Consider the following 15,635-nt stretch of genomic DNA (forward strand, 5'->3'; position numbering starts at 1 on the left):
TCCACTCCCGCCTCCTGAAAACAGGCCTCACGGGGCGGGGAAAGAAACAGCCAGGCCCAGCCGAGACTGGCGAAGGCGCTGCGCTGGAAGCGTGCTGGGGGCGGGGGCCTCTCACGGCGGAGCCGCTGGTGGGCGGGGCGCTGGAAGCGAGCATTGGTCACGTGAGGCTGGCGCGAGAGGGGACCGTTGTCCGCGGCCCGCCCCCTCCCCCTCGGCAGTCGCGGGTTGCCAGCCGTTGCGCAGCGCCTCTCCGCTTCTTCGCCTCGCGCTGTCTGAGCGCGGCGCCTTCTTCGCGTCCCCATGGCGACCGGGCGGCCTTTCGAGGTGGTGGTGTTCGGGGCGTCGGGCTTCACGGGGCAGTACGTGGTCCAGGAGGTGGCGCGGGTGGCCGGCGAGGATGAGCTGCGAGGCTCGCTGCGCTGGGCCGTGGCCGGCAGGAACCGAGAGAAGCTGCAGGCGGCGGTCGAGAAGGCGGCCGAGAAGCTGGGTAAGGGGGCGGGCGAGTGGGGGGTGGTTTTTTCTGCTTGGCCCACGGGCTGCTGCTGCTTTCCCTCAAGATGAGAAGCGGAGTCAGGGGAGGCGTCGCTCCAGGTTGCCCTTCTCGGAGTCAAGCCCCGCCGCGTTCAAGCGAGCGAGCGAGCGAGCGCCCAGGATGGCGACGTGAGACATTAACTCAGCGCCGTGGGCCCGGACCCTGAGCTTAGCCCGACTGCTTCTCTCCAGGGTGGTGGAAGGGAGCGAGCGATAAGGGTGTTCCTAGTGCACGCGTGTCCAAAGTCCGTTTCGGGGGCCTAATCCGGTCCGCAGGTCGGTTTAATCCGGCCCCTGTGGCAGTTTATTTCTTGGGGTGAAATCCAGAAAAACCTTAACAACTCCAACCCTAAAAAAAAGCTCAAGGACTTTGGGGTAAAATCATAAAAAAAGCTCAGCAACTTCAATCCTAAAAAAACACTTTGGTTGGCCCTTCACTTCATCAAATCTGGCCCTCTTTGAAAAAAGTGTGGACACCACTGGGGCTAGCTGCTCATTGCAAAACGGCCAGGTTGCCCATGTCAGCAGCCTGTCAGGTGCCAGGAAGAGCCCTGCTAGACCAGACCGAAGGACCACCTAGTCTGGCTGCATCTTGTTTCTCTGCAGTGGCCGGACAGGTGACTGCAGAAGCCCACAGGCTTAGAGCCATGACATTCAGCTGTCAGGACCAGAACTGTAGCTAGGTGATCTTGCACCCCTGGCAGAACCATCCAGATTGCGCCCCCTAGCCATGGACAAATTAGCTCTTCTTTTCGCCTCTCCCCCCCCCCCCATTCAATTCACTCTCTATTTAAAACCATTTCTTATGAGGCAATAATCAATATTTTGCTGATTTTGTGCCCACCATCACCTGCGCCCCTGGCGGGGGCCCACCTCACCACCCCCTTGCTATGGCCCTGGTCATGACCAGTAGTTGCTGATAGACAGGATGGACCCATGCAGGATAGGCCTACTTCTCTTTTGGAGCTATGTGAACGAGTGGTGGTTCCTCCCATCTTACTGATCCATCCCATTTAAGGGCAGGGGTGATGATAGCAGACTATTACAAATCTGATCTAGATAATAACCCTTCCAAGTCCAAAGGGCTTTACAGTTTTTATTGTGCTTATTCTCACAGCAACTTTAGCTGGGAAGTTGCCATTGTTTGCAGAAGGGTATTGGCAGGGCGACCCTAACCCCCAACAAAGAGGCCTGTGTATCTCCTGTGTAAATTAAGCTGTTTCCTAACTGCTTCTAGCAGGGGTGTGGGCAGGGTAAGCCTTACTCTTAGATTTTTGTGGGGTGAATTAGTTGCACCTTTATTTTTGGTGCTGTAAGTTACACTGAGCTCAAGCTCCAAGCTCTATGAACAAGACCAAATGAGTTAGGATGCTTTGCAATTTTCCACCCTTAACACACGCCTTTGTGCCTTCCACGCTAGCTTTCCTTACTCCAGCATAGCTTTCTCAGTCTATGTAAAATGTTACTCCAGGGTAAGCCCATCAGGCTATAGGAAAGGAAGAGATGGGACTGCACAGTGTTCTCATCAGCTCCTAAGTAAACAGCAACTTCCCTCCCCTAACTGTCTGTCAGGCTGTGAGAGAGAGGGGGAAATGTAACTGCAGATCCTCTCCATCAGCTCTGCTGAAAGAACAGCAACGTTTGACTCCTTGCCAAATTTTTCGATTCTTGCTGCTCATTGCAGGGTCTCTGTAACTAAGAATTATTGCCTGAGCTTGCTTTTTTCCTACTCCTTCCCAGCCCCTTTTCCTGTTGTGTCATGTCTCTTTAATTGCGAGCCTGAGGGCAAGGACTGACTTTTCTTTGCAAGCCACTCTGGCATCAAGAGAGTAGGATAAATATGCTTGATAATAATAATTTATGCTCATTTATGGCTGGCAACTGGGGTGATGAGAAGATGCACAATGTGCTAACCTCTCCCACCCATTTTACCTGGGGATTAGGCTTGCACTGTGAAACCAAGAATTTGTGATATGGCCACAGAAGAGGGGGATATTGAACCCACATTTGCCAAACCCAGGTGGATGGTGCTGTTTGTAATACATATTTTTCACTGCAAAGGGTTTTTGTTTCCTTTTTTCCTGACTAACAACCGGAATGTTTCCATGACTTAAAATTGTAGCTTCAGGGAGCAATTCTAGCACCCATCTGGGAGCAGCAGGACTGGACTGGCTGCAAAGCCATTACCACTTCTGCAGTTCTGCTACTTATGTTTGCAAGGGCAGAAGCAGCTTCATTACATGTTTTCCTTTGTCGTCTTTAGGCAGGCATTTCAGTTGGGCACAGGTAAGGTCTATTGACTGTAGCTGGACCAGCTTAAAATCTAGTGGATCATTGGCCAGCACAACCAGTCCTCTTTCCCACTCTAGAAAAGTTTGTTTCAGGGGTTTCTGCTTGTTGGTGCTAGCAATGATTTCTGCCCAGCCATGGTTTTGATAAGGACCTCTGCAGTTGTGGAAGTCCCCCACCAATGGAGTCAGGCAGCGCTAAGTGGAGAGGCACCTCTGCTACACCCAAACATCCTCCGCAGTGTATTGGGGCCTTGTATCACCATGTTAGTTGCATACATGGGCCCATTTCTTGTTTAAAATGTCAGCTTTTTTGTGTTCTTTGTCATTTTGTGATAGTGTGAGTTCTTTAGTTCTTGCTGTTTCAGACATTGTGCTTCTCCAACTATTAATTGTTACTTTGTCCTGACTTGTATATGCTAGCCTTTTCTAGTTAGAGGTTCCCACGCTTGGTCGGTATAACTGAGTTGAGCATTGTTTCAGATTTCTTAGCCCACACAATTTTTATTGTGAAAATGCTTGTTGGTTCATTAATGTGTTTCAGTTGACACTTGTTGCATTATTTTGCTTTATAGCCCAAGGCCTTCTGGGGCTGGGAAAATGTATTGGTTCTGATATTGCATGAATAAATGCAGTCTTGGAAAAAGGTTGTGTGGTGCTGAGGTTGCTAAGTTAAAACGTGCGTAAGGGGCGAAACCCTATTGAAACTTATCTTTAAAACCAGAGTTGTTGCTCATTCTAAGCCAATGACTAAAATAAAATGTCATAGTGATAATCTTGTGACACGCACTTACATGGTTGACTTGCTGCATTGTATTTCTCTTAAATAGTTTTCAATAATTTCTTGAGATTTTTCTGGTCATCTTTTGTGGCAAGAAGTCCCATCTTCCGATTTGCACAGTTGTTTTATACTGAAAAAGCATATTGGGGGGGGTGGATGTTTGAATTCGTATCAGAACAAAGTAACCTATTTTGCAAATGTACTGCAGTTGAAAAAATAAAGCATTTTAAAATGACCTGGGTTTGATCCATTCATCTAATAATTCATAACTAAATAATGAAGATTAAGAAAAAGCAATGTGTATATTAGAGACCAATTATTATACAGTGCCAGGCTTCTTTTATAACATTTCTCTTTTACATTTTCAGGAAAGACAGAGCTGAAGTCAGAAGTTGGCATGATACTGTGTGATGTCAGTGATCCATCCTCTCTTGCTAATATGGCTAAACAAGCTGCTATTGTTCTGAACTGTGTAGGCCCAGTAAGTATTTTCCTCTTTTGGAAAATGAATAAGTAAAAAATTCCCATGATACTAAAAGCTTTAAAAATGAAGATTCAATATATTGCAATATTTTTATTACCTTAGCAAACATTGAAAAAGAAATATTTTCAAAGTATGTAAACCAAAATATTTTCTGGATGAATAAAAGTTAAAGGGGCAACTCTGCTGTCTGCCATTGTGAAACAAAGGCATATATTAATCCTATCTTTTTACTTATTAATTTATAATGTTTGTATCACTCTTCTATAGTGGTGATCAGATATTAAAAATAATTATGAGGCAGTTGTTATCAGAAAGGGTTGTAATTTGACAGTGTTGTTTGGCATTTGAAGTACAGTAATCTCTCAGTTTACACAAGGGGTCAGTTCCAAGGGTTATATGTGCAGGCAAAAATTGTGTATAGTCAAACTCATGGAGCTGCCCCACAGCTAGCAGGTGAGAGGGAGAGAGCGCACCCCCAGTACTCCCAGAGCCTGCACAATGAGCAGGTCTTGCCCAGCAAGCAAGGCCAAGTGCTTAAAAGCTCTTTTCATGCCAGAGTGCTTGGGTTATTCAGTGTGAAAAGAGCTTTCAAACTCTCTGCCATGCTTGCTGGACAAGACCCGTTCTGTGTGCTGGCCCTGGAAGGGTAGTTCATGCAAGATTTTGCATCCTAGAGGCAGCCTGCACGCCCAGCAGGCCTTGCCCAGCAAGCCAGGCAGAGAGCTTAAAATCTCTTTCTGTGCTAGGTAACCCAAGTAAGCCTGGTGTGAGAAAAGCTTTTAAGCTTTCTACTTTGCTTGGAACTTGACTTGCGTGATTTCAATCAGCCCACCTTCAGCTACAATGGTTGAAATTGTGCAAGTCAGATGTGCATAAAATGAGGGATTATTCTAGTTTGACCTTGTGAAATAGGCTTATGCCCAGCCCTCATTAGCAGATATTAAGACGGTGAAGTAACTTCATTAAATAGGTTCAAATGTGGGCAGAGTGATTCGTAGTTTCACCATTCCAGCACTACATATTTGCAAGCTTAGAAATCAGCAAGAAGGACCTGGCAGTCCTTCGAGGCCAGTGTAAAATGTACAAGACTGTATTAATAATAGCAGCTGAACCAGTTCAGTTTGTTTCTTGACTCTTAACCCAGTGTGTATAGTGAACATCTAAATAATTCTTGCCATAATTAATTTCCCTCTGTTTATACCAATTATACTTGCAGTTATTAAGTAAAGCAAATAGCTGATAAATTCCTGTATGTGGAAAATATGCTGCTGCTTTCCCCCAAAACAGTGCCTATTGCAGCTGTGTGTGGTGAGGCTGTGGGAAGGCAGATGAAGAGGAAGGCATTGTTGCTTCATTCTCGGTTGCAAAGTTCTGCCAGCTCATTAAATCTAGAGCAAAGGTTAATAACTGAAACGTGCATGCTGTAGTTGTGGTAGAGGAGGTAGGAAAGGATTGCATGCAGAGGGAGATGTTTCTTAAAATCCGAATGCGAATTAAATAGTTTTAATCATTGTGTTTATTGATTAAAATTTCATTAGAAATTAAAATTGCTTTACATAACCTTGTTCAAATATGTAAACATAGTGAGATAACTTACTGTCTTTATTAAAGTAGCATAGTATAATTTATGAAAGTAGTAATTGTTTTATTTCTTCTTATAGTACAGGTTTTTGGGTGAGCCTGTGGTGAAAGCTTGTGTTGAGAATGGTACAAGCTGTATCGACATCAGTGGAGAGCCTCAGGTATGAGAAACTGAGAAAACAAGCTAGATTCGCAATTGTATTAAGACATTATTCATATTTGCACATCTTACCATCATGCGGGAATTTTTTTTGTGTGTGTCCAACTTTGTGATACTGCCCTTGAATAGCAGCTCCTGTACCATCCTAAGTATCAGCAGTTAGGGGTGCTGAGTTTGCTTGTGGTGGGTCCCCCTCCCTGTCATCCATCTCAATAAATGTTTTGATAATAATATAATAACCTTATGTAATGTTGCAAAATGGAGCATCAGCCACTGAATATAGTGCCAGTGACACAGCTATGAAAGTTATCATCTTTGCTTGAACACTGAGAGAGAATATTATCTATTTTTCAGTACAATGTTGTTTCATTTCTTTCAGTTCCTGGAAGGAATGTATCTGAATTACAATGACAAAGCTGCAGAAAAGGGAGTGTATATTATTGGAAGCTGTGGCTTTGACTCTATCCCAGCAGATATGGGAGTATTGTACACCAGAAACTCTTTGAAAGGTGACTCTTAAACTTAATGACAATTTTGATATGTGGTGCAGAAATTATTTTCCTTGTGGAGGGTTAAAATGATATTTGAGTCGTTAGGAGCAATAATATGCTCTGCATTCTGCTTCTTCTGTAATTCTTCACAAGGACTGATGTTGCTACAAAATATTTGTTATAGTTACCAGAATCCTGCTGTATTAAGCTATGCAGTTATAAATATCTTCAGTTACCATCATCTTAAAATAATGTACATCAATCAGTCTTTCTGTTGCATTAGCAAAAAACAAAAACTTGGAGCTTATGCTCCTTAATGGAATGGAGTACGGAGCTAGAAAGGGATGTAGAAATAACACAGACCGCTCCATTTCTGTAGTGAGTTGCTGGCACACATCCCAAATAGAAACAGGGCTTGTTATGGCCTATGGAGATTTTTCCCACGTCTAAAGTGTACTTGATTAGAAGTTGCATAATTCTGGAAATACTATCATTAAAATAGGTTGTATGTGACTTAAAACTAGGTGGCAGGTTCAGTACTGATAGAATCTCAAGTGAAATGATGAGCAAGCTGTTGCTTCTCAGTACAGGATTTCCAATGTGTCCTGGTATCTTCATTTATCTGATGCCATGACAGCCTGAGTATAAACTGCTGTTTAATTCTTTGTTGCAACCACACTTAATGATTAATTCTCTTCCCCCGTCCCAAGGTACATTAACTGCAGTTGAAAGTTTCCTGACTGTAAAATCTGGACCAGAGGTTGGTTGATTTCTTGATTAGCTAAGTTTATTGTAGGTACTTATCATATAGACAATATAAAAATAAATTATTACATTGGCTGTTGTATTGGTAGTGGTAGCCTACAAAACTGTCAGACAGAAGAACATCACTCTTTAATGCTTGTTCTGTTATAGCACTTCTAGTACTCAAGTAATGCAATACCAGTTTGATAGCCTTACCTAAGCATATGCTTTCTGTTAGGTGGTAAGAAATTGTTTTATTGCTGATATTGGGTAGATAGCTACTTAACATTTGTTAAAAATAAGTGATTGGGAAGGTGCAGACAATAACAATATTTTATAACACTGTTGGAGGAGGAGTAGATGCAATATTAAACTCAGCCCAGTCTAGTAAGACACATCCTTGAGCAGAAACAGGTTACTTTATGTCTATGCAAACGGTTTTTGTGGGGTGAAAATCCTGCAGACATACATGCTGTGTTCTCATTAGTGCTTCACACAGCTAGCCAGATTAGTCTAGACATCACTAGAATGCACTCACACTCCTGCTTCCTACAACAGACGATAAATGCCATAGGAGCAGACACACTAATCTTTGTGAGGGGACAGGAGAGGTGAAGTGAGAAAATGGTCATGCTTAGGATCAAGTATATAGCTTTCAGCTATACTTTGATTTAGTCACTGAATCAGGTGTATAAGTAAGGTATGTTTTCATTATTGTGGCTAATGGTATAGATGTGTTGTGAGTATAGTATATTGAATTAACATAACATTTTAACAGGGTTCCTGCATTCATGATGGGACCTGGAAATCAGCTATACATGGCTTTGCAGATCAAGGCAGTCTGAAAAAAATTCGAAGGCAAATAGGACACAAACCCCTTCCAGTGACTGGAAGAAAGCTTAAGAGAAGGTATACTACTTTTGTGGATTTGAATTTATTGTTTACGTAGCTCAGAAGATGTTTCCAGAAGGAATGTAAGGTAAGGAAAATTGTAGGTGCCTTACATTTTCATGAAAGGAAGCATTCTGGTAGAATTTCTTTATACAGATTTATGTGCTTGAAATGACAGGTAGATAGTGCCTTGTCTGAAACACACTTTGCCAAGCTTTGTTTTAATTGTCCTGGCTTCTGTTTTTGCAGAGGTGCACTGTTTTACAGTAACGAACTTAAACAGTATTCCATTCCATTCATGGGATCAGATGTCTCTGTAGTAAAACGAACTCAGCACTATTTGCACACAGACCTGAAAGAAACACCTGTAAGTTTACTTAAACATCTATTTTAAAGAATGTCCTATCATCAGTGAAATATTTGAATCTGATAATGTGAAACTTGCAATAATATGCATAGGTGCCTGAGGGGAAACCATATTGAATTCATGTGCCTAACACTACAAAGATTGCAGGCCTGTGCTACTTTATGAGCTTCTGGGAAATCTTATTACTGCTGAATGTCTGTCACCACTGCCACTTAGGTGGGGAATATTCATGTAGCTCTCTGAAATGGGAAAAAGTGTCAAACAGCAAGGCTGTCATCACTCCTTCTGCAATGGTGCCACATGATAACGTATTTGTGTTACTGTAATTGTAGTACTAAAAGAAAATTGTATTTCTTTTAATGCCTCCAGCTGCTCTTACAATGCCCACAGTTAAAGCTAACAATCATATCTAGCCTATTTCTGGATTTATTATTTGTCACCTAAGCAAGGCTTGGTTGTTTGTGAATTGTTGTTCTTTAAGATCTGTATTCTGGAACTGTTTCTACATAAACTGGCAGGTTTTCATGGATAAAAAATTTCTCCTCTTTTCAGGTGCAGTATGCCGCTTACGCGACTGTGGGTGGTCTTGGAACTGTTATTAAGCTAATGTTTGCTGGCCTTTTATTTTTAATGCTTGTGAAATTCAACTTTGGAAGAAAGCTCCTGCTAAAAGTAGGTTTTGTTTTAAATACTTTGGAAGCTTGATTCCCCCCCCCCTATTATTCTGGAATTTATTATGGGTTGTCTTATTTCAGTATCCCGCATTTTTTTCTGGGGGACATTTCACAAAGGAAGGACCAACAGAAAAACAGGTAACTACTTTTGTTCTTAGGTGATTGCATTTCTGATGTGACCGTTTTCTACATAATTACAGTGTCACAGGACTAGCTTACTAATTGCAGCAATGGAAAGTTCCTTAATTCTATGTGAGATTGTAGATTAAATACTGCGAAAATTGTGGAGGAGGAGGCATCCTGGGGTCTTTCAAGCGGAATGGGTAAAGGAAAGGGATAATGGGTAGTCTGATGTGGAGTATAATAAGCCCACAATTTACGCTGAGGTTACATTCCAAGGATTGCGCATGAAGCCAAAATAGTGTAGAGTCAAAACCCATAAAGTTCAATGGTGGGTGGGATTGTCAAAGTCATTTTTTCCAATGCTGCACCCTTTTCATTTTTTAATTATTATTTTGCCAAGCGCATAAAGCTGAATATGCACAAGTTTAATGTGCTTACGTTGAGGGCTTCCTGTTCTAATATTGGGACACTGTGAATATTGAAGTAAATGTTCAGCAGACATCAGGTGAGCACTAGGAGAACAAGTGAACAGTAGTCCTCCTGTTACTTGAAGGTAGGAAAATGGCACCACTCCAACAGAATCTTTGACCCACCCTTTTCTTGGGGTGACAGTTTGTTTTCCTGCCTTGTTTGAAGTGGACCTATATTGCTCGTGCTATTCTGGCCTTCCCTTGTTGTTCAACAGCTTGTGAAATTTTGTGGTGTGTATGTTGGGTGAGTGTGTGTGCGGTGAATCTTTCCTTGTGTTGGATCCAGTCCTTACAGTCTTCAATGAAAGTTGACTGGGAAAAAATCTCAGCTTAAATCTGAAACCCATATCTACTCTATTCAGACTATGAACCTTTTCTACCTACTTTTGCAGTTTCTTATTCAGAAACTAGCTTAAAAGCAGTATTTGAGACCAAACTTGTAGCAGGACCATTGAGATAATTTTAACTTTATGAAGGTTAAATGACAATATGAGTGCTGGATTGGATTATAGCAACGACAGTCTGGAACCTCAAATTTATTTTATGGGTGGTAAATACCACACTTTTTGCAGAGCAAGTCACACTGTATTCAAATAACTGGCTTATTTTGCATAACATTTTACAGTGGGTTTTTTTGTACACAAACTACTCCCTCAACTTTGGTTGTAGTTCACTGTAGTTAAACTGGGCTGAAATTCAGTGGTTATAAGCAGTAATGTGTGTTCGATAGAAACTGGCATAGTCTAGAGATTTGATGCTGTTTCTTTCTTGTCTTTTGAATTACAGATGGAAGAGTCATCCTTTGAAATGACTTTTTTTGGTGAGGGATACAGAACACAAGATGATTTACAGCTGGGCAAACCAAATGTTAAAATCTGCACCCAAGTAAAGGGACCAGGTATAGCAAATTTTGTATAACGATATACCTTCACATATCATAGGTTTTGTACCAGATTTGCTCAGATGCCCTTCCTGTTTAGGGGCTTTTTGAGGAAGGTTTGGCTGCTTTTTATGAAATGCTTTCAATTTAGCTGAGCACATAGTGGTGCTGTTTGATTCTGATTATACTGTGATTTGTGATTGAAAAAGGCAGATGATTGCTTTATGTACTGCTCATAAGGTTATTGGGAGATTTAGATTGTGTGTGTTACTGTCGCATGCTTATTTAGTTTATATACTTGCTGAAAATAAAGCAAATGGTACATACAGGTACAGCCCTGGGAGGGGAATGCTAGCTAGATGGTACTGGCCCAGTGTTTAGGGAGATATTTAATCTTGAATCAAAGGTAATTCTAGAAATGATAGAAACAGAAGTAATTTTATTTGTATGCTGCCTTTCCACAGTTCAAACCACACTCAAGGCAGTTTACAACATGAAAAAGTATGTAACTGCAACATAACAAAAGTAGTCATAAACAATAAATAAAATGTCAAAAAATACACAGCCTTGCTGAACAATTTCCACATAGCTCATAAGCTCTAAAATTAAGATAGAGAAAACCAACAGCAACAACACCCCCCCAAAGAAAAACTCCCCAGCCCAAGAGTCAAAATGATGAGTAATTGAAGTGTTTTCCCCTCCCGCATATTTTTGTAGAGGCTGGCTACGTTGCTACACCCATTGCAATGGTTCAGGCAGCTGTGGCACTTCTGAAGGACAAGCCTTCTCTTCCTAAAAAGTAAGTCTTAATTTTCTTGATGTGAAATAGCTTACACTTTCAGGGTTCCTAGCAGCCTTTAAATTATTTGGCTGTAATAGTACTGTATCTGATTTCTCTCTTTTAAAAAAATCTTTGTATTCTTACCATTTCATTTGTTTACCATTCCCGATTCTTTGGGAGGAAGGATGGGATACAATTGAATAAATAATATATTAGCATGAAAGTAAGCATCAAAGTGATTGAAAGCACTGCACAGTTCTATGGTGTAGAAACTTCCTTTTCTCTCACTTTGTCAGCCAGCATTTGCATTAAAAGCATTAAACTTTCTCTCACGCTGAGTTATTGCAAACATGTGAAAAAGTGCTTGAGTGATAATGCCATTATATCTCCAAATGACCTTAATTCATGTTGTAAGGTGCAAGCTTTAGGTCATTTAATGGTTTGTAAATCACAATATTTATTAAGAAATAGTAAAATTTCATGTCAAGTTCAGTATTAAAAACTATAACCAAGTATTTCAATCAGTTACATTATTAAGCTTTTCTATGCATAGTTCATGAATTAACTTAAACATTTGTTGAAGGTTCAGAGGGGGGAGTGGAACTTAACTATCCCATTTTCAGTAAGTATTTGTTCATAATAAGTGTTAAGCTTGCTTGCAGCTACATGTCACTAACCCCAAATGTGTGGCTGTTTTACAGGGGTGGTGTCTATTCTCCTGGGGCTGCATTCTCCAATACAAAACTTATTGACAGGCTCAAGCAGCATGGAATTGAGTTTTCTGTTATTAGCCAGCCTGAAGTCTGAACCAAGAAAAAACATCCTGAAGGCTGCATGACCAACAAATCTTTGTATGGTACTTGTATACCAAAAAGATCAGCTACAAATGGTTGCTAAATTTAATAAAATACTGACATAATCTTATGTAATGTGAAAACATGCTTCATATTGTTGCTCAAAATGGAAGTAAGACTGAACTTTTATTACTGGAAATGCGCACTGTAGCACAGCAATAGTTAAATGAAAAGAAAACTATATTAATAGTGCTAAATAATAGTGCTTTTTAGAATCAAGGGCTTGACTGAACTAGCTGTGGTAACTAAAAAAATCAGTAACAAATTACAACAGTATTTTTATTCAGAATTGTGAAAGTTGACTTTACTATAAAATCTGTGCCTTAACCAATTAACTCCCTATGAAGATCAGTAATGAGAAAGCAAACTGAAAAAGCAAAAGGGTGTCTTCAGTAAGTTTGAGTAAGTTGTGTGGGCATTCCTTCAGACAGGTTTCCCTAGCCTGCTATACCTTGTCACAATTAATACTGTAATCTACACTCATATAGACTGGGATCAAGTCCCCTTGACAACTGCAATTTCTGATTAAACATAGTTCTCGTCACTAATGGAACCGATTCATTATGCTTAAAGTTAGGTCTCATGGTACTTAGCTAGAGACTGCCTGCAATGTTTTTTCAATATGAGCTTGGTGGAGGGGAGCGTAGTAATATTCTTGCTTAAATTGGTAGCTTCATTGCATACCTGATCAGTTAACATTCCTTTCCTGTGTACTGAGACATCCTCAAGGCAGGGGAAATATGTCATTGTGAAAGGAAGAAAGATTTCTAGCACTTATTAATTCCCTTTGTTCTCATTTTTCAGTGTAATAAAAGAGGGTTACAAATTTGCTTGGTTTCTGTTTAACTCAACACAGATCACTGTACTTAAAAGTCAACCATTTTAATTAGCATTATCTAATGTGCTTAGAATAAACTATGCCTTAAGCAATAATCCACTGTCAATTTAGTAGACCATGTAATACAAGTTAAGTCCCTCTTTTAAGCCCAAATTACAGGTAGGGTGCTAAGGGTATTGCATATAACAGCAAGGGCCCTTTTCTGTAAATGATTTTCTGCTTTTAACTTTTAGCTGCTCTAGCCTCCCCTCCACACATTGCTACCTTCAGGAGCATGGGGCTGTTTTAAGGAACACAAGAGGACATCCAGGTGGTGGTTTGTTGGAAATAAAACTGCACCATCCCAAATAATGTGACATGCTCCTTAAAAATAAAATTTTACTAAAACTGAAGCAGAGCATCACCCCTACCCCAATTACATTCCCAAGTGTTTTTCAATTAACTAGCAGGAAGTGCACAGGACTGCCCAGGTATTTTTAGAAACCAAAAAATACTGTGATTTTAAATGGCTCATGCAATTTGTGAATTTGGACTCGTGACACCAAAAATCAGGTGAAATCATATTTTGGTCCAATGGTTGGAACAAAATTGTGCACAGCACCCAAACAGTGGCAGAGACCGCCATCCACACCTCAGGAACCCTTGTGCTTGAATTTTGTGACAACACCTCAAGAGGCAGAAAACCTAGACCAATAAATGTCACGCCAAAGTCACATTTCAGTCCGCCACCTTGATTCAAAATGGTACCTGGTCTCCAAATGGTGGTATAACCTACCTCCCCCCTCAAAAACCCTTGTGCCACGTTTGGCACCCCTATATTGAGAAGTGTCCTAACATAGGGAACAAACAAGTGGATAAATGACTTTTCCAAATATTGATCAGTATTCCAACACTGATTATTCTGAATAAGGCATTAGTGCACAGATTTGAAAAAAGTGTATAAACATTCCTGATGGAACAATTCCTCCTATGTCAGTGTGAGAAGAACAGTACAATGGTCAAAGGAACTGTCACTCTCCTACCACAGGCACAGTACAACGCCCGAAACTGTTCAGAATTGGCAGACCCATAGCTGTTTCCCATCCACTTCCTTCTCAGGAGTTACAGCAGGAGTAATTTACACACAGGGAGCTTAGGAACACTTTTGTGATACATAATGATACATAATGACCAGCACATACTAATGCTCTCATGCAGTGTTACTTATTTTCTTACATTTCTACCCCACCTTTCTTCCCTCATGGGTCACCCACCCAGGCACTGACCAGATCCTGACCTGCTCAGATTCAGCAAGGAGACTGCCTCAAGTGCCTTCAGATCATACCCTGGAACTAAATTATTCCCCTCTTACAGCTGTGTTCAGGGTGGGTCTGGTAAATACATAAGTTGTGCTCTTAATTTGTAGTGACACAAAACAACATATGCTTTAGCACAGTTACAATTATACTGAAACACTACTGTTTTATTTCGTACAATGATTTTACGGCTTGCTGCAACCTAGCCTCTCCCGTTTCTTTTTAACTATCAAAGCAACATCATTTTTCAGTTTACTTATACTTGACTCAAGTTGCTCTCCAAAGTCCTTTAACATGTGTGACTGTCTCTCAGCAAAATGTCGAAGTAGTTGCACATTATCTTCTTCCTAGAAATGAAATGAAATACAGAAGCTGCAGTGTGAAAAGGAAAGAATAGCTTACACCAGCAAATGGGCAACTTAACTCAGCAAGGAAGAACACACCCGAGCAACAGTAAATCCTAACAGGGGGGTGAACTCTGAAGGCAGTTCTGCAGCTTTGTTCAAAAGCTCTTCTAGTCTTGACAATGGAAGTGAAAGCAGAGGTGCACTCTGCATTCCTATGTCCCAGTTTCAGCCTTTGTAAATAAATAAACCCTCTCATTGGACACAAGGTGCATGTGCCCTGCAATATAATACATTTACAAGTCTGGAAAACATTAAGTACTTCATTATTTGGCTCCTAGGTGTGAGGAACACTTTGGCATTCTTAAGAGCTGTAGAATTAAAGAGAGCAGCAAAAGAGGAAAGTTACAGTCCTGGGAGGGTTTTCTACTGGTTCACTGTAGAAGTTTTCAAAAGGATTATACTGATTTTGCGGGGAAAATAAGTATAGATTCAGCCTTTCTTTTTAAGAATCAGTTAAGATATATATACCGGAGCTCTGCAGTGCTTTATTTTCAAAAACTGGCCTCTGATCACATTCATATTCTGGTAGAAGGCTTTGAGGGCTTTAGCAAATTCTGCATCGCAGCTCATCCGAGAATTGCAAACTGGGCGAGAATCTTTTGACGCTGATTGAGTTACCTTAGCAGCTTGGGGTTTTGTAGGAGATTTTGAGATCTTACCTAAAACAGGAAGATGTGAAGATTAGTATCAACAGACAGAAGGAAAGAGCCACTTACGGCCAGAATTTTGGTATTCTTGCTGCCCCCCTCCAGCAATCTGTACAAAAAGGTATGCAGAAGCTAAATGCTCCATACTCAATGGTGCTGAGATTCCTGGCTTTTACTTGCAGCTCTATTCTCATTTTCACTTCCTCTTAAAACTTTTTTTAATTTGAAGTTACTAGCAGATTTTTGCAGACAGGGGCAAGGCCAACTTACTCAATAGATGTAAAAAAGAATAATCCTGTTTTTGATCATTTATAACAACCAGCACATCTTGCACAACACATGTAATAC

At 40.9% G+C, this 15,635-nt stretch overlaps 2 protein-coding genes across 2 annotated transcripts in view; one reads left to right on the forward strand and one right to left on the reverse strand.

Moving 5' to 3' along the window:
- The first annotated feature begins 193 nt into the window (after window positions 1–193).
- On the forward strand, window positions 194–12,929 carry SCCPDH (saccharopine dehydrogenase (putative)). Its single transcript, XM_081857707.1, has 12 exons — window positions 194–487; window positions 3,969–4,081; window positions 5,746–5,826; window positions 6,205–6,334; window positions 7,027–7,076; window positions 7,839–7,969; window positions 8,201–8,318; window positions 8,871–8,990; window positions 9,074–9,130; window positions 10,372–10,483; window positions 11,183–11,264; window positions 11,948–12,929. The coding sequence occupies exons 1-12, from the start codon at window positions 301–303 to the stop codon at window positions 12,051–12,053; spliced, it is 1,287 nt and encodes a 428-aa protein (XP_081713833.1). The 5' UTR covers window positions 194–300; the 3' UTR covers window positions 12,054–12,929.
- Window positions 12,930–14,379: 1,450 nt separating this feature from the next.
- Window positions 14,380–15,635, reverse strand: part of LOC309339548 (kinesin-like protein KIF28) — a 30,297-nt gene continuing 29,041 nt past the window's right edge. The window contains 3 exon segments of the mRNA XM_081857657.1: window positions 14,380–14,443; window positions 14,446–14,580; window positions 15,109–15,299. Coding sequence (XP_081713783.1) covers window positions 14,393–14,443; window positions 14,446–14,580; window positions 15,109–15,299 — 377 coding nt within the window. The 3' untranslated portion in view covers window positions 14,380–14,392.

The sequence above is a fragment of the Podarcis erhardii genome, assembly GCF_964252035.2.
Source record: "Podarcis erhardii genome assembly, chromosome: 3".
In the NCBI taxonomy this organism is placed as follows: Eukaryota; Metazoa; Chordata; class Lepidosauria; order Squamata; family Lacertidae; genus Podarcis; species Podarcis erhardii.

Coding starts and splice junctions, on each gene's coding strand:
- SCCPDH (XM_081857707.1), top strand. CDS start 301: ATGGCGACCGGGCGGCCTTTCGAGGTGGTGGTGTTCGGGGCGTCGGGC. Junction 8,319..8,870: donor CAGACCTGAAAGAAACACCT/GTAAGTTTACTT, acceptor TCCTCTTTTCAG/GTGCAGTATGCCGCTTACGC. Junction 8,991..9,073: donor GAAGAAAGCTCCTGCTAAAA/GTAGGTTTTGTT, acceptor GTCTTATTTCAG/TATCCCGCATTTTTTTCTGG.